This window comes from Muscardinus avellanarius (assembly GCF_963383645.1).
Source record: "Muscardinus avellanarius genome assembly, chromosome: 20".
Lineage (NCBI taxonomy): Eukaryota > Metazoa > Chordata > Mammalia > Rodentia > Gliridae > Muscardinus > Muscardinus avellanarius.
In genome coordinates, this window is record NC_137806.1 from 25,471,516 (window position 1) to 25,495,461 (window position 23,946).

A 23,946-nucleotide genomic window follows, 5' to 3' on the forward strand; every position below is an offset into this window, starting at 1 on the left:
CTCCTGAGTTCAATCATCAGTACTGAAAAAAAAAAGTATGATCCTTGAGGCTGGTTTATCTCACTCAACATGATGTTCTCCAGTTCTGTCCTTTTACCAGCAAATGATGTAATTCCATTCTTTACAGCTGAGTAAAACTCCTCCGTGTAACACATTTTCCACTGGGCTGAGGTGTGCTGTAGAGTCTGACCTGACCCAGGGTAGCTGCTGAATTCAGCTTTTCTGGGTTCTCTTCCCCCACTCTCAAGCCTGGTCTGAATTGGAATAAGGTTCATGTTTCTCTAGAAAGACTGAGCGATCAAATTGGTCCGGCGAGACTAGGATGTTTCCTGAGATCCCCTTTCACTCTGACCAAAGCCATCTTCCTGTGGCCTGTAGTAAGTGTGTGATATGGAGACCACTAAATGTCCTTCGCCTCGGGCTCCCCGTATGTGGGCTGTGTTCCGTGTCTTGGCCAGTGAGTTCACATCTGCTCTGCATTTGACACCTGGGTCCCAGGAAGGCACAAACGGCTGAGGTAAGACCTAGCTAATAAACTGGGTGTGGTAGCTCACACCTGTGATTTCAGTACGTGGGAGGTGGAGACAGGGGATCACAGGTCGAAGAAGTCAGCCTCAGCAACTTAGCAAGGCTTTCAGCAACACATCTGATGATGTATTCTGGGATTTAATAAAATGGTAAAGAAAGCCTTGGATTGAGTTTTCCTCAAACCTTGGAGCTAGTAGCCGGGTGTGGTGGCCCACGCTTGTAATCCCAGCATTTGGGAGGCTGAGACCAGAGGATCACGGTTCACGGACAGCCTCAGCTACTTAGTGAGGCCCTTTTTAACTTAGTGAGACCCTGTTTCAAAATAAAAATACAAAATAGGGCAGGGTTTGTAGTTTGGAGATCAAATGCTCCTGGGTTTCATCCCCAGATCCCCCCCCCCCCACACACACACACACACACAAATCTTGGAGCTAAAGAAAAAAATGCTAAATTTGTTGTCCCTGGAATCAGCTGCCTGGAACTAATAGCAGCTCCATCTCCAACCATCGTGATGTGTTTTTGTTTATTTTTTGTTGTTTGGGCTGTGGATGTAGCTCAGAGGTAAAATGCCCTGGGTTCAATCCCCAGTATTGCAGAAGAAGAAGAAGGAGAGGAGAAGGAGAAGGAGAAGGAGAAGGAGAAGGAGAAGGAGAAGGAAGGAAAGGAAGGAAGGAAGGAAGGAAGGAAGGAAGGAAGGAAGGAAGGAAGGAAGGAGGAAAGAAAGAAAAATGGGTTTCATTTTGGCTTTCTTTTAATGAAACAGTTTCTGAAGCTTTTTCTTTCTATCTTGAAACTTCATGGACTACATTTGTAGTGATCAGTTAGATCCTAAGTTTCCAAGTCTTCAAACATTTTCTCTCTATCTAATTCTTGGAACAATGACTTGCACCTAACAGGCATCTAAGAAATACTTGCTGGCAAGGACAGTCTCCCCATATATTATTGTAAAACTCTTGGTGAAATAACTAACCTGAACCTCTTTAGACTGGACAGTAACTGGTTCTGCTATTTTGCTTTTGTGATGCTAGGGATTGAATCCAGAGTCATCCTACCCCTGAGCTATTTTATAGTTTGAAACAGGGTCTCACTAAGGGTCTCCCTAAGATGCTGAGGCTGGTTTTGAACCTGTGATTCTCCTGTCTCAGACTCCTGAGTACCAGGTTTACAAGGCATGTGCCACCACTCCTGGATCTTACATTTTGCTTGTCTTTTGTATTTTGTTTTATTTTGTCTTGTTGGGCTATAACTCTAAAAAAAAAAAATCACACACCCATGATACCATCACCACTACCAATGTACTAAACATATCCATCGCCTCCCAGAAATTTCTTTGTGCTCTTCTGTGGTTTCTTGGGGCTTGGAAGATATGTGTTAAGAACAGTTTTAACTTGAGACCTATTCTCTTAACATATTTTAAAGTGCACTAGGTGGTATTGCTAACAACAGGTTTTTCTTGCATAACTGAAAATTTATACCCACTGAACAACAACCCTCTATCTTCTCCCCCCAATTTCCACCTATGGCAACCCCCTTTCTATCCTCTGCTTCTGAGTCTAATTTTTGTGTGTGTGCGTAGTGCTCGGGGTTGAACCCAGCAGCATTCTTCCTCTGAGCTATATACCCCAGCCGTATTTCATTTTTAAACAGAGCCTCACTAAGTTTGTTAGGGCTGATTTCAAAACTGCAATCCTTCTGTTTCAGCCTCAGAAATACTGAAATTACAGGCATGAGCAACCACACCGGGCCGTCTAATCATTTTTTGTTTTTGTTTTGTGGTACTGGGGATTGAACCCAGGGGCATTCTACCTTCAAGCTACATTCCAGCCCTAGTTTTTATTCTTTATTCTATAGATCTCAGTAATTAGCTGAGTCTGGCTTCAAACCTGTGATCTTACTGCCTCAGCCTCCCAAGCGCTGGGATTACAAGGATGGGCCACCATGCCCAACTGTCTAACCATTTTAGATACCTCATGGGGGTGAATATATGCCACTCTGTTTTTGCTGATCTGTCCTGGCCAATAACTCAACTAATATCTCTCAGAATCACATAGGACTGCAAAACCTCCCCCTAAAATACAGATGCTTTGAGCCTTTCAACTATAAATCACACCCTCCCCAAGCAAAACCGGGATGAATGCCTTTTGGAAAAAAATCTCTCTAGGGTACCGCGCTGTGCGGCTCTGATTAAGAACCACTGAATTCAAAGCGATGCGCTCTGACATCTAACTGCTCAGGAACAATTCCATTTGGCTGGGGCCCCAGCGAGGAGGTCAAAAGGCTGATGGACCGGGATTGGCATAATCCAGGCAGGCCCCAAGAGAGGCCAGTCACCTCCGGGGTGAAGTGCGTTGTTCGAAAGGACAAAGCACGCATCTCTGGGGCCAGGTGAACAGTAAACGCCCTCCCAAGGGTGCACACTGCATCTGCAGCTCGGGAGGGTGACCGAATGAGTCTCTGATGAGGCCAGGGAGGGGCAGTGGGGTGAGCTGGTGGCTGCTTAGGAAACTGTGGCCAAGGTGAAATCTCTAGGCCAAATGGACTTGCAGGTGTCCCTTTCATTGAAGCTTGGGCTGAGTGATCCTGGAGTCCTCAAAGCAAGTGCTCCCGGCTCCACGCCAGGGCTGGGCCCAGAGGGAGCCTCCAGCCCAGATGTGTCTCTGCATTCAGCTCCACCTTCCGCGCTTTAACAGGCACAGTCAAGAACGCTTTGGCTAGAATTATTTAACAAACAGTACCACAGGGCTTGGTTAACTGCTGGGGAGGGGAGAGTAGTCTGATCATAGGACCACACCAAACACATCAACCTAAGTGTGTATGTGTGCATGTGTTTAAATCAGATGATTAAAAGGAAATTATTAGTGATTATCTTGTTTTGTGATGGGGAAAATTTGAACAAGTTCAAAACCCAAAGAAACTACAAAAGGATTATTGAGATTCCACAAGGGAAATGTTTCTGAGTTCAAGGTCATCAAAGACCATGGTAAGCAAAAGGAAAACGGCGTGCTCAGAAAAGATTTGCGACAAATTTCATTGCCCAAATTATCTTGAAGTACAAGTTGGAAACTATCTGCCTCTGGTTACTCTTACCTCATCCCCAGTACCACAGAAAATAAAAATAAAACCACTCTAAAAATGAAGCCTACTGGGCTGGGGATGTAGCTCATTTGCCTAGGAGTATGAGACCCTGGGTTCAAGCCTTATCACCACATATACACACATAAAAGGACAAGTCTGTTCATTTAAAATAAACAGAAGCCAGATGTGGTGGTGCACACTTGTAATCTCAGTACTTGGGAGGCTGAGACAGGAGAATCTCAGGTTTGGGGCCAGCCTCCTTTACTGGGTGAGCCCCTCCACAACTTAGTGAGGCCCTGTTTCAAAATAAAGAATAAAAGCCAGGTGTGGTGGTGCATGCTTGTCCAGCATTTGTGAGGCTGAAATAGGAGGATCACAATTTGAGGACAGCCTCGGCTACATAGTGAAGCCCTCTGCATTTAGTGAGACCCTGTTTCAAAATAAAGAATAAAAAGCCAGGCATGGTGGTGCACGCTTGTAATCCCCACACTTAGGAGGCAGAGACAGGAGGATTACACAGGTTCGAAGCCAGCCACGCTGGCTTAAGAGACCCTGTTTCCAAATAAAAATATAAAATAGGTCTGGGAGTGTAGCCCGGAGGTAGAAGGGCTTCCAGGAACCCCAGTACCACGACAGGAAAGAAAGAAAGAAAGAAAGAAAGAAAGAAAGAAAGAAAGAAAGAAAGAAAGAAAGAAAGAAAGAAAGAAAGAAAGAAAGAAAGAAAGAAAGAAAGAGAAAGAAAAGAAAAAATAGAGCTAGGACTGTAGCTCAGAGGTAGAATGCCCCTGGGTTCCATCCCCAGTACTGCAAAAAAGGAAGGAAGGAAGGAAAGAAGGAAGGAAGGAAGGAAGGAAGGAAGGAAAGAAGGAAGGAAAAAATAGGACTGAGGGTGTAACTTGGAGGTAGAATGCCCCTGAGTTCAATCACCAGTTCCAATTATCTAGTTAATTAATTAATTGAAGCTGGGCGTGGTGGCGCACACCTGCAGGACTGGGAGGCTGAGACAGGAGGCTTGCTCAAGTTCAAGGCCAGTCTCAGCAAATTTAGGGAGACCCTGTTTCAAAATTTAAAAAAAGGGGGGGGGGCTGGGTGAGCCAGACGTGGTGGCGCACGCTTGTAATCCCAGCATTTGGGAGGCTGAGACGGGAGGATCCAGGTTTTCGACCAGCCTCAGCTATTTAGTGAGGCCCTATGCAAGTCAGCAAGACCCTGTTTCAAAATAAAGAATTAAAAAATAGGGCTGGGGGTGTAGCTTGGAGGCAGAATGCCCCTGGGATTCAACCCCAATATCAAAAATGAAATAAAAAAACACATCTTATTCATTCCCAAATGTCAGTACTAGACAGTAGGCCTCTGGATGTCTTGTTTAAAGAAAGATAAAGTAGGAGAAAAGAAGCACACTGACCATCAATCCCCAAAGACACCAGAAGTGACTGCATCGGTGTATTTCAACCAGGTATTTATTTTATTGATCTGGCAAATGCAAAATATACAAATTTGTCAAAGGCATCCCGTTTGAAAGCTTCATTTCACGTCATTAATTCAGACAAATGTATAGAACACGGAGAAGTCATAAGTCACACAGAAAAAGGCCCCCAAACCAATTAACAATGAAACCCAATCTATACAGCTTTCTATTTTTAGGCTCCCTTATACATATTAAATAAATAAATAGCACATCTGCTATCAAAATAATAAAAAAATAAATTTCAAGTATTACAAACAAAAATATCATTGGCGTGGTTCGGTTTTTCTTCTCCCCCCAAAGCCTTTGCCTGTGGTCAGAGGAGAGGGGGAAACTCACCCAATAACAAATATGCAAAGTTAAAAAAAATTGGTCCCGGGGTGTGTGTGTGTGTGTGTGTGTGTGTGTGTGTGTGTGTGTTGGGCGGGAGGGGAGGGCAGGGAATGGAGAAGAAACTGGTAAAAGCAAAAGTTCCAGTTCTGCAGCTCAGACTCACCTCAAATGAAGCGGTATTCTCTGCTCCCAGGTCTCCCCGCCCCCTTGTTTAGCGCGCTCTCTCCCCATCTAGGCTGCAAACAAACTAAAGCCCTATGTTAGGCAAAGCTGTCTTTACGTATGATTTGATGTCGGGTTGTCAAAAGGAAGAAGGGCGTACACTCCCACGGAGGCCCTGCCCCTATCAGATTTGCAAGCCTACGTTTCAAACCGCAGAGCGCAGCTAAGAAACCATCTCAAGAGCACAGCTGCGGGCCCCTCGGGGCTCAAAATCCCACCGACCTCAACACCCAAGCATGTGTGTGTGCTATTTGTGTTTGTGCTACACAATCAGGCATGATTCTAGATACCAGAGGCCAAGAGAAAACTGCCCAAGTCCTAAGTTTGCAGGAATGCATACCTGGCCCTCCTCTCTGCTACACTGTCAATTAGAAGAGATTGGGGCGAGCAGGGAGGAGTTTAAAGGGTCCGGTGCAAAAAACACCAGCTTGATTGCAAAGTACCTGAAGCAGGTCATCGTGTCCCACTTAATACCAAGTAGGGAAACTCGCATCCTTTTAAAAGCCCCTCACTCATCAAATAAACCAAAATAGTTCTCTCCGCTCCTGGCCTCACGTTTCTAAGTCGCCTTCACCCCGGGATCTGTCCCCCTGGCATGGGAAGGGCACCATCCCAGGGTTCACAACCATAGGCAGGAAGAAAGTGAGCTTCAGCACCAGCTTTGAGACATCCTAAGAGGAAGGGCATCTGTACCGACTGCATTGCAGGGTTCCCAAATGCTTCCTTCTGGGCTTAAGACATCCTCTGTGGCCCCATTATTTGAGGCAACAAAGAAACCGACAGAAACAGCTATCTAGGACCCCATACTTCCACATCCCATAAACCCTGCTTTCGGCCTCTGAAATGTGTTATGGATGCTATCAAAGCAAGCTGAGGACAATGCGCTTCTTTGAACTCCCCCAAGGGACCCAGCATGGTGCCAGGCATGTCACCTAACAAACCCGGGCAGACAGGCCCTCCGAGGAAACAGCCCTGCACGAGCCTGGCCAGGCCGAGCCACACCTGGTGAGGCCACAGGAGGCCAGCCGCCTACCCCATTCCATCTCAGAGTCGGTCCTGCAAGGATCCCAATGCTGCCCCATCTCATGGGTATGCCCAGCTCCACACCCAAAGGCTCCGAGACCCAGCATCCAAGTTCCTGAAGAGAAGGTGCAACGTTCAGGTCACACTTACAAAGTGCAAAATCAAGCTGCTCCCGGGGGGCGCGATCCGCTCAGGCACCTCCAGGTCCAGGAAGGAAAACAGAGGGACCCACCCCGCGGCTCCCCGGGAGCGCTAAGCAACCATCATACTTCTGCAAAATATTTTGTCTTGCCTATGCAGCCAGTCTGTCCTCTCCCTCGGGGCAGGGAAGGCACGTTGATAAATGCAAGGACTGTGTATTTGAAAGGCCAGTCTCAGCTCAGGAGAAGAGGCCCAGGATGTGCCCTTCTCCACAAGGCATCCCCGGGCCAAGGTGCGTCAACCAGTGAATGTCTTTAAACATCCCTTGACCTTCCGCGCGTGGGCTGTGACTCTTATTTCAGAATCGTGGCCAGTTTTATTTTTCCAGCTGCCATCACGCCGGACCAGGGTGATGGCAACCCGAGCGGTGATACCCAGCGGCCCCTATCCGGCTCCTTTCTCCTCCCTATCCACTGTTCTCCTCCAGCCTCGTAGGAGGTGTGAGGGGCCAGACAGCCCCGGGAGGCCAGAGAGAGCAGAAAAGTAGGGGTCCTGCAGCGGCCTGCAAGACACAGGGCCCGTGTGGCTTCCTGGCATCCCAGCCACCCCGACACGGTTCTTCAATCAGCAGACTCCCCTCCTCTCCTCGTCCACTCCACCCTGGTCCAGAAGCAGCCCCAGGGTGGTTTCAGCCTCAGGTGGGTGGGAGGGCACAAGCTAAATTGCAGAAGTGGAGATGGACTGGAACCGGATGCATCTGCTTCAGGGCTTCCGGGAGGAGTCACTGCTGCTCCGGGAGCCTTTCATGTTCTGTTTTGAGGAGAAAGAGGGGTGGGGAGGGAGTCAGGGTTTGCTGCTGACTGACTGTCACTTCTCTAGCACAAGGCTGGAAGCAAAAGCCACTGAAAAGCCACTGAGATGTCTCCCCGCCCCACGCCCCACACGGAGAACACACCCAAGAGGTGGGTCATCACAGGACAGGTGGGAGAGAGCACCCAGGGAGGTCCCAGAAAGTGACAGCTGACACCCCAGGTCCCAGAGAGAAGGGAGTAGCTACTGCCAGGAGCCTGCTCTGCCCAGTCTGGTCTTCTAGAAGGAGGCGGGCTAGGGAGGTGGCCTTTGGCATATGGCTGAGGACCCCGAGGCTCCAGTGGGTCAGACAGGGAGCCTCAGGCTCACGTCCCTTTAGACACCCAGAGCGGATCTCTATGCCCACAGGGACCCTGGGGGCCACAGCCAGGCAGAGAACAGCCGGGCCTGGAAGCAGCAGCTCAGCTTCACCTGCAGAAGCGGCTAACAGCAAAGCCCTATGCTCTGCCCTGGTGCCCGGAGTCCAGGCACGTGGCTGGAGAGGGCCCAGGTGAGCATGGGGATGGATGCATGAGCGCCACGTACTGGGGATGGAGCCCAGGGACATTCTACCTCCCAGCTACACCCCCAGCCCTCTTTTTTATTCTTTTATTTTGAAACAGGATCTCACTAAGTAGCTGAGGCTGGCCAAAAACTGCGATCCTCCTGTCTAGCCTCCCCAGTGCTGGGATTACAAGTGTGTGCCACCATGCCCAGCCATAATTTTTAAAACTATTCTCTCTGATCCTGAGTCTTCGAGACTATTCTACTTCAAGGGACAGGGGCAGAGAGCGGAGCCCAGGTGGGCAGTATGTCAGGACCCGCTCAGTCCACTCTCACCCCCAGAGCCGAGGGCCCCAGCTGGAGAGGAGCCTCGCAGGGTGGACATCCCTGGAGCCACCGTCTAGGTCTGAGTGGGACTCAGGGATCTGGGCAGCAGTGCCCTCTGCGAGAGGGCAAGTCTCCTGACGGTGCCCCGCAAGGCCCTGTCTAGAGAACACTCTGGTTGGGATTGTGGGATCTGAGATTGAGGGGCAACGGCTTCTCTCTGTGGCTGCTGGCTCCAACCTGCCCTCTGACACCATAGGCCCATGGCCCCCAGCACACACACACAATAGAATATAGTAATGACGCTGAGTCACAGGGCGGATAGGTCCACATCATTCACTCCCCAAGCCCAGGCTCAGGACACACGGAGGGAGAGAAGACAGACAGAGAAGAGACCTCAGGACAATGGTACTGTTATAGCAACACCCTCCACACCGACGCATGAGCAGACTGCACGATGGCCAGTGTGCGCGGGCCAGGACGCCCCCCGGCCGAGATGACTCAGAGATGCAGGAGGGACAGAGGGACATGCAGCGCTCATTTACCTTGCCAACATTAGTAAGGAGAAAACTTTGAGAAAATATGGCAAACAGTTCGTCTTTCAAGCAGAGTAGGGGAGAGAAAAACAAAAATAAAAACAGGTTGGGAAAGAAAAAAAATAACCTCTTAGTCTGTTTTTTTCTTTCTTTCTAGCATGCATTTGAAATTTTAAATGAAGAATGCACTGCACTATGAATGTCAGATAGTCTCTCCTCCCAAGCAGCTGGCACAGGCCCCAGGACTGGGCTGTTATCCCAGTTTTACCAAGAAACCAACATCAATGGCCTCAGACCCCAGGGACTTCCCTTCTCCCAAATCTGAGGATTCCAGGTGCTCTGGGAAGAAACTCCATCGGCCTGGGAAGGCTCAAAGGCTGATTCCCACCCAGCAAAGCCAGGAAATGTCTACTAAGGCCAGGGTTCCTTCCCTGATAATAGCAGCCGATTCCTTCAAGCTCTTAGCAAGTGCCAGGTATTTTGCTAAGCATCCTGTCTATATTTTCTCATTATCAAAACCCCTTAGAGCCAGGCATGGCTGCACAGGTCTGCAATCCCAGTACTTGGGAGGCTGAGACAGGAGGATTGCAGGTTCGAGGACAACCTTAGCGGAGAGTGAGACTCAGCAAACTAATGAGACCATATGTCCAAATAAGAAATAAAATCAGGTTGGGGGATGTAGCTTGGAGGTTCAATCCCCAGTAACTAACAACTAACACACACACACACACACACACACACACACACACACACACACAGTTATATCCATTTTACAGATTAATAAATTCAAATTCCAAAATCGTTTTAACTTGCCCAGAGTTCCTAAGCAGTGATGACCAATAGAATCAAGAGGCAAACCTGGCTTGGACTGACTCTAATTATAAATTCTGGTCACAAGGCAGGTCAATTCCTAGAAATCAGACATATCTGTGATCCAAGACACAGAATCACAGTCCCGGGCGTGGCTGGACGCTGGGTCTCCAGGGTGCAATTCTGACCAGAGTTGGGGTGATGGGTCTATAGGATGTGTTTTTGCTGAACTGGAAGGATTCTAGGCAAAAACACTGGGAGGTGGGCTATCTTAGGACGGCCCTCCAATGGCCCCAGCAGGAAGGTTTCCATCAAAAGGCTTAAGATGTGTACAGGAGCAAAGCCATAAGGCTCCAAGCCCTTTTCATAAGAAGCCCTGGTCCTGGAGTACTTCCCGTGCAGGAATGCTGGCTGCAAAGGGTCAGGGACATTGGGCTGCGAGGATATCGTATTCTTTGGAGATGGGAGTTCACAGACAAGCCCACTCAGTTATGGAAGCAGCTGCAGGTGGGAGGCTGTGAGACCTAGACCCGAGACCGACAGCTGCTAGTAGTGACCCTCCAGCTGCAAGAGCTGGGGCCCCGGGAAAAGAGTATCCCAGAGGCTGGCAGAGAGGCAGAAACCAGCCTTCAGAAGCAGGAGGCCTGTTTGAGTCCTGGTTCTGCAACTTATCCAGCTGGCTGGCTGGCTGTGGGCAAGTCATTTGACGTCAGCCTTCATCTGTGAAACAGGGAGGCACTTCCCTGGCCGCCTCCTGGGGTTATTTAAGGATCAGAGAGGCGGAGGATGAGGCAGCCTATTCTCTGTGAGCTGTACAGCTCGAGGAGGTATGACTGTGTGGAATCACCACAAGCTAGGCCTGGTGCCAAACCATCCCTGCCTTCCAAGCCTTTTCAACCCTCCCCAGTTTCTGCATAAACTCTCCGAGGAGGTAACACAATGAGCCCGAAGGCAATAATGTGGGTGATGTGGGGAGGGTGGCGTTTCGGAGGTGGCAGCTATTATGGCTATAATACCCAGGCCTGGGGGCCCTCTGCAGCTGGGGATCAGCAGAGCAGAAGCCACACTGCATTCTCTGCCTAGGGGCTGTCAGAGCTCCCATGGAACCAGGAAGTTTGCTCCGCCCATATTTGTTTTGCAGATCAGGCCCTGGGTAAATTTCCCTTTCAGAGAGAAAGGATGCTTCTCCAGGAGGGGAAGTGATAGAACAAGCAAACGGTAACAGGGTCCAGCCCCAGCTTTCCACCAACACCAGACCCTAAAAGGGAAAGCTGGGATGTACACAAAACCCAGACTGTGGCCACTGCAGACAACAGCCTAGAGCCCCGAGACGGGGGCTGTGGAGAGGCACTCTGGATGCAGCGACATCGAACCAGGCTGAACATCAGCTGAGCTGCGGTACCTTTTGCTATACCTTTAGCTCTCTAAAATGTCCAGGAATTCGCCCTCCTCCCCTTCCTATTCCCTCCTCTCCCAGGGAAGGCTTTGGGCCGCACAAAAACTGCCCTTATCCTCTCTATGTAACAGGCAAGAGGCAAGCAAGAAAGAAAGAGTGCAAGCAACAGAATTATTCAGAAAAATACTTACAGACAGGCTTTCCCTAGCAAAGGCTGCGGGTGAACAAAGTGGAGAGAGAAAAGAGAGGTCAGTCAGGAGGCAGGACGTTACCTGGAGGGCTAGGCCCCAGCAAACCGCCCACTCCTGGCCCGGCCTATGGCTTTCAGACATACCGAGGATGTGGCAAGCCAAAGGGCCGCCCTGTCGAAGCCGGGGAGAGGCCTGGGCTCCTGCCACAGTATCCTACACCACTGGGGTCCAGGTAGACCAGGATGTCACCTGCCCCTGCTGAGCCTAGTCCCCCCAAGTATCTGCAACAGTGATCTCTGAACTTCCAGAGAAGACCCCACAACACTCGGGAACAGAAGGGCACAGAGATTCTATTTCTGTTCTGCTCAGTTTTCATTTTAAAAAGTCCTCAGATTTAAGATCCAAGAGCAATATTTTATTAGAGGCCTCCCAGTCCTACACCCTCAATTGCAAAGCTGAGGAGGCCGAGGGCCAGGACATTCAAATCTTCTGTTCCTGCTACTGGCAGAGCTGCACTCAAAGCCAGGTCTCCAGGCTCCCAGCTAATCACTGGATACAGACCAGGCCATGTCCCAGAGAGCTCAGAGGCACAGCGTGGATCCCCTCGGCTGGTCTGCCTTCTGTGATGTTACCCACCCATCCCATGAGTGAGAAAACAGGGGCCAGGGGAGGGTAGGTGGTCTGCAGAGACAGCCACATTCTCTCCACATCACATTCCAGGTTCAAGAAAGCCCCAGGGAAGACAGGAGGAGCAGGTGGGCTGCAGGGGTAGCCTGGCATGGAGCTCAGGAACAAAGCCGTTTTCAGATTAAGCGTGTGTTAATTGGTAAGAGGCCAGGCATGCCCTGGGCACCTCAACTGGAACCTAGAGCTTTCTACATCCCACATATTTGCAAAAGTTCCTGGTTATTTTTTTTTTTTTTTTGAGAAAATAATGGTTTTTTTTTTGTTGTTTTTTATTTTGGTTTTTTTTTTTTTTTTTTTTTTGCAAACAAGTCTTAAAGTCTACTAGCCAAAATCTTTCGGCCTTTAAACTTCGGTGCTACAGAAACAAGTGAAATCCCAGTGGGTTATATTTGTTTTGGTTTTGGCCACCTGCCGAAATAACTCAGTTATGTGAGAATGTGGCTCCTTCCTGGCTTTCTGGCCTGACGGTGGGGGGTGGCCTGGTTCTAAGGGGAACCGCTGGCTCCAGGTAGAGGGCAGGTTCCGGGGCCTGCGAGACCCCAGCTCTTCCGTAATGGGAGTGACAGTCGGAGAAATAGCCATAAATAAAAGGGACAGAAAAGACATCCTCAGTTCATGGAGTAGATGCCGGAGGGCCCAGAGCTGGACAGAGGTTTCTGGACAAAGAGGCTGGAGGTCTGTAGACATTGATGGAGAAATAACTACCACACACGTGAACAGAATTCAGGAGTTCCACTCTTTCTTCTACTCTGCCCAGTTGTGCCCTAAAGACTTCAACCTCAGGACACATGTATAGTGACAGTTGTCAGCCAGGGAAGATCTTGAGAGGGGGCACCCCAACACACGTGCACCTGCACACCCACACACATGCACATTCAACATACAACCCACACAGGACACACAGGCACGCCCACCCATAGCCACACGCACCCAGAGAGGACACGCGCGTCCCAGGCCTGGCACCGCCCATCGCTGCACGCACACCCCCGCCCCTCCCAGGCAGGCGGGAAGGGGAGTCACTGACTTGTCCGGGCAGCTGCGTGGGCACCTCCGGGGGCAGGCAGCTGGGCAAGGCAACAGAAGTAGAAGCCACATGTTCCTCAAAGCTGTTGATGCGAGGCTTTTTGGTGGGCTCGGGGCTGGCTAGTGGGGTGACACTATTGCGTCTCATGAGCGGGTTAGGTCCCTTCTTTGCATCCTAAGCAAGACAAAGACAAAAGAGAGAAGGCGACAGTTACAAGGAGGGTGGAGGGAGATAAGCCACACAAAAAAACAGTCCCCCCTGCTCCTGGACTTGAAGGACACAACCAAGGACCGAGGCGAGGGGCCAGGACCGTGGGTGGTGCTGGTGCCATGACTCCAGTCGGGGACGGGGTGGCTCCCTCCCCACATCACTCCACAGGGAACCCGCGTGGACGACGTGTGCACAGTGTGGAGAGAAATCATTACAATCACAGAAAAGAGGTCAGAGAAGATGATCCTGCTTCCAGCACCTTAGAGGGCCCCAGAGGAGGGCCCGGGCGGGAGATGGGTCTGCGCACAGGAAGGGGAAGAACAGGTGTGGGCTCCAACTCCCTTCCTCCAGGATCTGCAGCGCACGCACACCCCTGGAATACTCCGTGCAACACACAAGCTATACCCTGCCCGAGGACGGGACACGGAGCTCAACAACAGCCAGGGACGGAAGACGCAGAAAGCCGGCAGGAGGCAGTCTGCCAGCCAGTGTGATCCCAGCCTTCCTAGCAGACTGGATGACGGGACCACACTGTGGTCCCCGAGGGTTCCCTGCAGAGCCTGGCTCCAAGCTGAGCCTCAGTGCTGAGGTCTGTCTTGGTCCTCTTGCCGCCCTGGGGTTCTACAGGGAAATATTCTGAGACCGCCGGTACCCAGCTGAGGCCAGTGCCCGTCCAGCCAGGGCGGTCCTCAATTGGCACCTGTCACCTATTTAGGCAGAGGGGCCAGAGGCAGAGCGAGGTGGCCAAGGTAGTGCCCTCTTTCCCTTCAGTCCAGGGTGGGAGCTGGGCAGTACACTGACAGACCTGTCAAGCGCATTTTTTTTTTTTTTGGTACTAGAGATTGAGCCCAGGGACATTCTACTATCCCTGAGCTACATTCTCCGTCCTTTTTTTTATGTTTTGGTTTCAAAACAGGGTCTCACTAGGTTGCTGAAAGTCTCTACACTACTGAGGCTGACCTTCAACCTTTGATCCTCCTGTCTTAGCCTCCCAAGTAGGATTTCCTACTAGGATTATTGGTGTGCCTCACCGCGCTTAACCTTCGTGTCCTCTTTTTTTTCTTTCTTTCTTTTTCTTTTTTGCGATACTGGGGATGGAACCCAGGGGAATTCTACCTCCGAGTGACACCCCCCAGCCCTATTTTTTATTCTTTATTTTGAAACAGGGTCTCATTGAGTTACAAAGGGCCTCACTAAGACTTAGCTGAGGCTGGCCACAAACCTGGAACCTCCTGTCTCAGCCTCCCAAATGTTGGGATTGCAAATTTGTGCCACCACGCCCAGCTTCCTTGTATCCTCTTAATGCCAAATCTGATGGCCAAGCTCCTGGGGACTAGGGAAGTCACCTATTTGGGGCGCTCTAAAGACAGAAAGCCACATTGGGTATAAAAGAAAGGTCTGACTATCCTGGCCAAGTATGGGATTTTTGACAACCTGTATGAAGCAAATTCAAACTCACTTTTACAATGCACACTAGATAGAAATAAACTCTACTGGGTAGGCGATTCTCCTGATGGACCTCACCCCCAAATCTCGGGCTTTCCTGAGGGGAAAGACTGTAGCAGCCAGGCTCTGGGTGCTCTGAAAACGCTCCTTGCCACCCACTCCTCATGACTCCCCCTCCAGCCACGCTTCCTTGTCTCCAGTGTGGGATTCTTGCAGATTCTGAACCTAAGTGCATGCAAGTGACCACCGACTGACTGATCCTGTTTGCACCAATGCTCTGGAACCTGAAAGCACAGCTTTATCTGCCTGAAAATGCAACGGTAACCACGCTAGGGTTGTTTTTCAAAGGGGAGAAGTAACTGGGCACAGCTGTGGCACAGGCCTGTAATCCCAGTACTTGGGAGGCTGAGACAGGAGGACCTCAGGTTTGAAGCCAGCCTCAGCAACTCAGTGAGGTCCTCAACAACCTAGCAGGACCCTGTTTCCCTATTTAAAAAAAAATAATCTAAGCTGGGCGTGGTGGCACACACTTGTAATCCCAGCGCTTGGGAGGCTGAGACAGGAGGATCGCACAGGTTTGAAGCCAGCCTCAGCTACTTAGTGAGGCTCTCAGAAACTTAGTAAGACACTGTTTCCAAATAAAATATAAAATAGGGCTGGGAGTATAACCTGGAGGTAGAAAAGCCCCTGGGTTCCACCCTCAGTACCACAAAAATAAAAAAATCTAAAAAGGGGACTGAGGATGTGTACCTCAGAGGTAGAATGTCCTTGGGTCCAATCAATCCCCAGTATAATTAATAAATAAATAAATAAATAAATAAGCAAACCATCCAGCGAGGAGTGACGGTGCATGCTTGTAATCCCAGCATTTGGGAGGCTGAGACAGGAGGATTGTGGTTCACGGACAGCTTCAGCTACTTTGCAACTCAGTGAGACCCTGTTTCAAAATAAAGAATAAAAATATAGGGCTGTGGGTGTAGCTCAGAGGTAGAATGCCCCTGGGTTCCAACCCCAGTACTGCAAATAAATAAATGAATGGATGAATGAATGAATGAATGAATGAAAAGTGGGGAGAGAATACTCATTTCTCTAGTCAAATAGAAATTGGAAGAGTGTAAAAAGAAGAAACAGATTTCAAGAAACCCCAGGAAAGACAGAGGCGCCGACCGCAGCAGCCAGCCGGGCAAGGGCAAAGGTGCAGCCGGAACCCCCAGAAAGCCCCGGCCCTCCCCAGGGAAGGGGAAGGCAGGAGAGGGCGTGGAGGGCCGGCACTCACCTCTGACCTCTCCCGGTGTGTGCTCACGGACTCCACATTCAGGTAGATGGACTCCACACGGCATCCTGAGGAGGAGGGGAGAGGTCAGCGGCTGTTAAAGGGCCAGGCCGCCTACGATACCAAGGCCACCAGGAGACACGGAGTCCGGGGCAGAGCGGGCAAGGGCTGCTACTCACCGTACGCGACTGGTGTCAGTTTGAGGACAGTGTGGAGGGGGCATTTCAGGTAGGGCATCTCCTCTGGAAAGAGAGAAAGTTCCATAATTAGGTTTGAGACTGGAGCAGAAGAGGTATGCAGAGACAATCACACACCACCACAAGAGCTTCTGCCATGGGGAGACCTCCAGACGCCGCATCCGGGCCAGAGCATCTATTCCCAGGACAGAGGCAGGAAGCCCTAGGAAAACATACCTACCCCAGAGCACAATCCAAACAGGCCCCAAACCCCCTCCCACAAAACGAGTTCAGAGTTTGTTTTTGCTTTGTGGTATGGGGTATTGACACCGGGGCGCTCTACCACTGAGCTATATCCCCAGCCTTTTTTAATTTTAGAAACCAGGTCTTGCTAAGTTGCCCAGGCAGGCCCGGTACTCACGATCCTCCTGCCTCAGCCTCCCAAGTAGCTGAGATTACAGATGTGTGCCACCACGCCCAGCAAGAATTTTTCTTTTCTTTGAAGTCATTTTTTATCATTTTCTACACAATTCAGGTCTGTCTAGGGATTCAGCTGAACCTTGAACAGACATATGACTTAAAAATTTAATAGAGCTGGGCATGGTGGCACATGCTTGTAATCCCAGCTTTTGGGAGGCTGAGACAGGAGGATCTTGGTTCAAGGACAGACAGCCTCAGCTACTTAGTGAGGCCCTTTGCAACTCAATGAGACCATGTTTCATATAAAGTTAAAAAAAAAAAAAATAGGTCTAAGGGTGTAGCTCAGAGGTAGAATGCCCCTGGGTTCCATCCCCAGTACTGAAGAAAAGAGAGAGAGAGAGAGAGAGAAAGGGAAAGAGAGAATAGATGAATAAAGAAAAATAGGGTGGGCTGATGTGAAGAGCTTCCCCCTTCCTGCCCTCCAAAGCAATGACCCTTAGATGTCTGGAGACCGAGAACTTTCAGGAGGCTATTTTGAGAAGGTAAAACCCACTGTGTATCAGCTGTGCTCGACAGCATTTCCTAAGGGAAGGAAGGGGGGCTTCGGATGGGGAGGACCCTGCAGCAGACCGTGAGCCAGACCCTTGGCACTGTCTATTCTAACACTTGGACCAGCAGGAGCAAAGCTGTCTCTGCGGCCCCTCGCATTCAGGGGCCGGTCTCCACCCTCCACACTCCCCAGGTACCTGCGCTCTTGTCCAGGAAGTAAGCGAGCAGACAGCGCAGGACGGCCTGATGGCAAATCACCAGCACGTTCTCTTGGCGTTCCAGTTCCATGATCACCGGCTCCAGGCGCTGGACCAGATCCTGGTAGGACTGAGCAGAGAGGGAAAGGACACCGAGTTAGTGCCGGAGACACTCTGCCACGGAGCCACCGCCTTCAGTCATAAAAGGCCAGACAACTCATGACCCCCAATCCATCCACGCGGCCCCTGGGTGCTGAGCTCTGCAGGGAAGCACCACACTGCCCAGGGGAATACGCACCTACCGTCCTCTCTCCCTGCTCCTACCTCTTCCTACTTTTCTACTGGATGAGGGACAGGGGAGGTTCAGAAGGGGCATGCTCTACAATGGAACAGTTGCCACACATGCAACAAAGGGCCCTCGCCAAGCACAAAATATCACTTGATTCCATGTCTATGAAATGTACAGGCTACGCCAGGCATGGTGGTGCACACCCAGAATCCCAGTACTTGGGAGCTTTAAGACAAGAGGATGGCAGGTTCAAGGCCAGCCTCAGTTTCAGAAAAAAAAAAAAAAATAGAAAGGGAAGCCAGGCATGATGGTGCACATTTGTAATCCCGGCATATGGGAGGCTGAGACAGGAGGATCACGGTTCATGGACAGCCTCGGCTACTACTTAGTGAGGCCCTTTGCAACTCAGTGAGATCCTGTTTCATAATAAAGATTAAAAAATAGGACTGGGGGTGTAACTCGGAGGTAGGATACTTCTGGGTTCCATCCCCAGTACCAAAAAATAAAGTAAAGAAATGACCACAATAGGCAACGCTACAGAGACAGGAAGTCAATTTGTGGTTGCCAGGATCAGGGGGAATTGGGTGGTTGCTAATCAATCTGAGGTTTATTTTTGGGATGAGGAAACTTTCTGGAATTAGCAATGATGACGGCATGTCACTGTGAACACAGCCGACACACTGTATCCCTGAGTTCCACTACCAACTACAGATTTAAAATGTTCAGGGAAAAAAAAATTTTTTTTGTCGGGCGTGGGGGTGCACACTTGTAATCCCAGTACTTAGGAAGCCGAGACAGGAGGCTCACGGTTCAAGGACAGCCTCAGCTACTTAGTGGGGCCCTCCACAACTCAGTGAGACCCTTTATCAAAATAAAGAATAAAAAATAGAGCTGGGTATATAGCTCGGAAGTACAATGCCCCTGGGCTCCATCACCAGCACCATACACACACAAAATAATTATAGCCGAGCATGGTGGTGCACACCTACAGTTCCAGCAATTCAGGAAGCTGAGGCAGAAGGATCACAAATTCATCCCAGCCTGACATACACTTCAACATGGTTAAAATGATAAATTTCAAGTTACGTGCATTTTATATCAATAAAAAATGTAAAAACGACCAGGTATGGCGGCACACGCTTGTAATCCCAGTACTTGGGAGGCTAAGACAGGAGGATCGCGCAGGCTCAAAGCCAGCCTCAGCTACTTAGTGAGGCTCTCAGCACCTTAGTGAGACCCTGTCCCCAAATAAAATATAAAATAGGTCTGGAGGTGTAGCTCAGAGGTAGAAGGCCCCTGGGTTCCATCCCAGTACCATTAAAAAAAAAAAAAAAAAAAAAAACAGTGAAAATCCTGCTACGTGGGCCTTTCTCTGTCCCCTCCCTTCTCCTCCACACCAGGGTCCCAAGGATCTAGGGACAGTATGAGGGGAGAGGACAGCAGGCTGGTGACAAAAAATCAGAAGGACTGGGCCAGGAAGGCCCAGGGGTGTCACACAGCCGGCCTGGCGGTGCTCCCAGAGCACGCGGGTCTCTGCACCCTCCAGAGGCTCGTGCTCAAAGCAGCTGCTCTCTGGGCCACACGGAGCGATAATCATGCACCACACGGCATCAACTCCAGCCCCAGCCTGACTGATACAGGATGCCGCCCTCAGCCAGCCTGGAGCCGCAGCCTCAGCCACCATCCTTCCTCTCTCTGTGTCACGTGTCTGTCAGGCACAGACACACACCTCTCGTGTTTGCTTATGGGAAAATAGACTGGCGCTGCTCTTAGGGCTGTTTACAAACAGGCTGCGTGGTGGAAAACCCAAGTCCGAGGCGGCTGTGGCAGGAAGGACCCTGCAGCGCCCGCCAGGAGGGTGAATCCTGGGTACCCGGGACGGGCCAGCCTTCGCTGGAATGGGGTCCACTCGAGCCTCGCAGCCCTCTCCCAGCCAACCCTGCCCCCACCATCCACCCCGACCTTCATAAGCCCGCAGACAGAGCGGGACGGGCGGCGCCCCAAGCTCACCTCGCCCGTGGGGTAGCGGTAGTAATATTTGTCTTGTTCCCGCAGCGCGTACTCCTCAGGATACGTGTCCCTGATCTCCTCGTAGGTCAGCTCCTCACACACACCCTGGTGGAAATACCTGTATTCACTCCAGGGGCACACCCCGAGGGGCCGCCGGGAAGATCCCGAGAGGAGCTCTGCGCTGCCTCCATCCTCCCCAGGGCTGCGGCCATCCTCCCCTGGGCTGCCCCCTAACCCACCGCATCGATCTCGTTGAGCGCCTTCCACTGCTCGTAGGGGAGCTTCAGCGCCTCGGCCGTCTGGATGGTGCTCTTCAGCTGGCTGGTCCACACGCGCAGGTCCTTCAGGTTCTGCTCCTCCACAAACTTGCTCAGGGCGTTGGCAAACTGGGGGGTAGAGGATGGAGGACAGTTAGGGCACCGGACTCCAGGCTGGTTCCTGCTTCCCATCCCGGGCTGTGCTCTGTGGCCCCCAAAACACTGAGGATGGCTGGCTCTGCACGACACGGTCTCCTTGGCCCGGGGACCAGGATCGGTCCCGGTGCACATTTGCTAGTATGCGCCCACACATAGATGCAGAAAGACAGCGGGTGTGGTGGCACACTTGTAACCCCAATACTTAGGAGAGAGGAGGATCGTGCGGGTTCGAAGCCAGCCTCAGCTACTTAGTGAGGCTCTCAGCAACATAGTGAGACCCTGTTTCCAAATAAAAATATAGGCTGGGCGTGGTGGTGCACGTTTATAATCCCAGCATTCGGGAGGCAGAGAGCAGAGGATCGTGATTTGCTGACAGCCTCAGCTACTTAGCGAGGCCCTTCGCAACTTAGTGAGACCCTGTTTCAAAATAAAGAATAAAAAAATAGGACTCGGAGGTCGAACGCCCCTGGGTTCCATCCCCTGACCCACAAAAATAAATAAATAAATAAATAATATAAATAAAATTAAAAAAAGAATAAAAAATTAGGGCTGGGGGGTGTTGCTCCGAGGTAGAATGCCCCTGGGTTCCATCCCCAGTACCGGAAAAAAAAAAAAAAAAAAAAAAAAAAATATATATATATATATATATATATATATATATATATATATATTAGGTCTGAGAGTGTAGCCCAGAGATAGAAGGCCCCTGGGTTCCATCCCCAGTACCACAAAAAAAAAAGAAAGAGAGAAGAGAAAAAGAAAAGAAAGAACAAAAGAAAGAAAGAGGAAAGAAAGAAGGAAGGAAGGAAGGAAGGAAGAAAGGAAGGAAGGAAAGAAAGGAAGACATGCAGAGAGCAGAAAACCCTGCGCGGTGGTGGGCCCGGCCCCGCGGTCCTCACCTTCTTGCCTCTGCTGGACAGGCCCGAGTCCCCGCCGATCTTGCCCTGGAGGTTGAACTCGTTCTCGCCGTGCCGGCACAGGTAGATGGTGCGGGGCTGCACGTGAATGTTCATCAGGTAGTACACGATGCGGCTCTGGATGTGGTCCTGCACTCGGTTCACCAAGAACCTCCGGCCCACGTCGATCACCTTGATCAGCGACAAGTCCCTGCAGAGAGACCCCGCGACCCCATTCAGGCCTCCCTCCCCCGGCGGCGCAGTGGGTGGACGCCCCAGCGGGGCCTGGCCGCCACTGGAAAACCCGCTCCCGGGAGAACCGCAACGTCCGGCCTGCCCACTCCCGATGCCAGAGACACACAGGCTAGGGGCAGTGCCCACAGCGGGTCCAGCCAAGAGGCTGCTGGCCGCCAGGGCCCTCAGAGGGAGGCGCAAGCCCGGGTTTAGCTTTTGTTTCCTAGGCTTCTACAGACTGTCAGAAATGTGTGAACTAAGTATGGGTTTGTAATCAACAGTTGTTGGCTTTTTTTGTTTGTGATACTGAGGATTGAACCCAGGGCCATTCTATCTCTGAGCTCTGCCCCCAGCCCTTCTGATTTTTTATTTTGAAATAAAAAATACTCAAAAAATGAAGCTCTCGCTGAGTTGTGGAGGCTGAACTTAGGCCTGCAATCCTTCCATCCCAGCCTCCCAAGTACTGGAATTAGAGGCATACATTACAGGCATACATCACCTTGCCCGGCAAGAATTTTTTTTTTTTCCTTCTGTTACCAGGAGCATTCTAATTCTGAACTCAGCCCTATCTTTTATTCTTTATTTTGAAACAGGGTCTCACTAAGCTGCAGAGGGCCTCACTAAGTAGCTGAGGCTGGCCACAAACCTGTGATCCTCCTGTCTCAGCCTCCCAAATACTGGAATTACAAGCATGCGCCACCACACCTGGCTTATTTATTTACTTATTTATTTCTTTATTTAATTCTGTGTATGGTGCAGAAGCATTCTATCTGTGAACTGCACCCCCAGCCCTATTGTATTTTTTATTTAGAAGTAGGGTCTCGCTAAATTGATGCAAGCCTGAGTTGCTGAGGCTGGCTGCGAACCTGGGATCCTCCTATCTCAGCCACCCAAGTACTGAGGTTACAGGTGTGCATCACCTGGCTTGGCAAGGATTGTTTTTTTGTTTTTTTGTTTTTGTTTTTGTTTGTTTTGTTGTTGTTGTTGTTGTTGTTGGGGGTTTTTTTTGTTTTTGTTTTTGTTTTCTGGTGGTACTGGGGATGGAACCCAGGGGCCTTCTACCTCCGGGCTACACTCCCAGACCTATTTTATATTTTATTTGGAAACAGGGTCTCTTAAGCCGCGCGGCTGGCTTCAAACCTGCACGATCCTCCTGTCTCCATCTCTCAAGCGCAGGGATTACTAGTGTGCGCCACCACACCCCGTGCAAGAATTGTTTTTAAAAAGACATTTCAAAGAGCATTTATGAGCCGAGCATGGTGGCGTACACTTGTAATCCCAGCAATCAAGAGGCTGAGACTGGAGGATCATGGTTTGTGGGCAGCCTCAGCTATCTAGGCCCTCTGCAACTCAGTGAGACCCGGTTTCAAAATAAAGAATAAAAAACAGGGCAGGGGGTGTAGCTCGGAGGTTGAATGCCCCTGGGTTCCATCCTCAGACCCCCCCCCAAAAAAAAAAAATCAAAGAGCATTCATGGAGGTATCCAGGGGAGAATGCTTTGCAGGCTCAAGAAAACCCTAAAAGCCCTGGTGTAGGTAACTGGGCGGCGGTCACCTGTTGACATTACCTGTCGCATTTGTCAGGGTCCAGCGGCTGGTAGCTGGCTTCATAGCAACTGATTCTCTTCATGAAGTCGTCCATGGCTTCTGCCGAGTTGCAGTCTCTGTAATCCGGGCTGGAGAGTTTAACTTCCTGTAACATCACAAAGAGGCAGCTGATGGATCCAGCTGGAAGGCTTCCTGCTTAGATCAAGCAGGATTTGACGCTTTCAAAAGGGGAAAGCCCAGAGAGGCTCAGGATAAAGATGACCCTACCCAGCGTTTAAGAGAAAAAGAAAGTAGGCAACTGGGAGTTGACTCAGAGCCTCGTGATTCCAGGGGGAGGGTGCCCAGGGAGACGAGAGAATTACTGGCTAGAAGGACAGACGCAGGAAACCCACAAGGATCCGGTAATGAACACCTCTGGACAGACCACTGACCGGTCCGGTAACTGAGTCACCAGCAGATAGCTCGGCCTTCAATTCAGCCGAGTCCCACATAAGCTTCTAAAATGTTCCTCGTACCAACAGCAGACCATTGGTTTTACTTTTCTTTAATTTTTGTTTTTTATTTATTTTTTTTCTTGTATGCTGTACTTGGTTTGAAACCCAGAGTTGTTCCACTTCCAAGCTACACTCCCGGCCCTATTTCTCACTATTTTGAAACACGGTCTCACTGAGTTGCAGAGGGCCTCACTAAGTAATAGCTGAGACTGGCCGAGAACCTCCATCCTCCTGTCTCAGCCTCCCAAATGCTGGGATGACAAGCCTGCGCCACCACGCCCGGCTCCTATCAAAGGTGCATCCGTGGTTGCTGGTGGTCTCCCTGCCCTTAGATTACTGCTTCTCTAACCACACCCTGCGCCCACCCCTTTTCCAGGGCTTTCCTCCAAAAGCTACCATGCCCTGCAATGAGAGTCTGATAGATGTCAGGGAAATTCAGAATTTCTTTCTGCCTGTACTCTTTTTCTCCACGACAATCGACATGGAGGCGGAGACTCAAGTCAAGGGGGAGTTTCTTTCACGCTTACAGAGCTTCAGGTGGGGAGAGGGAAAGGCCTTGAGATGGACAGTGGAGATGGCTGCTGCCCCCAAACACCAACGCACTCCATGCAGCTGAACCGTACACCTGAATACGGCTAACGGGCTACGTTGTATGTTTTGTGTATCTTACATTAAAAAAAA

The 23,946-nt window shown here is 50.4% G+C and overlaps 1 protein-coding gene across 1 annotated transcript in view; it reads right to left on the bottom strand.

The window, feature by feature from the left end:
- Positions 1-9,019: 9,019 nt before the first annotated feature.
- The window catches only part of PFKFB3 (6-phosphofructo-2-kinase/fructose-2,6-biphosphatase 3), a gene marked incomplete at both ends in the record, with an annotated part of 29,897 nt that continues 14,970 nt past the window's right edge, over positions 9,020-23,946 (bottom strand). The window contains 10 exons of the mRNA XM_080717134.1: positions 9,020-9,062; positions 11,398-11,420; positions 13,109-13,282; positions 16,041-16,105; positions 16,217-16,279; positions 17,380-17,509; positions 19,679-19,783; positions 19,918-20,064; positions 20,994-21,201; positions 22,792-22,916. Of these exons, the coding sequence (XP_080573260.1) occupies positions 9,020-9,062; positions 11,398-11,420; positions 13,109-13,282; positions 16,041-16,105; positions 16,217-16,279; positions 17,380-17,509; positions 19,679-19,783; positions 19,918-20,064; positions 20,994-21,201; positions 22,792-22,916 (1,083 nt within the window). The remainder of the gene's footprint in view (positions 9,063-11,397; positions 11,421-13,108; positions 13,283-16,040; positions 16,106-16,216; positions 16,280-17,379; positions 17,510-19,678; positions 19,784-19,917; positions 20,065-20,993; positions 21,202-22,791; positions 22,917-23,946) is intronic.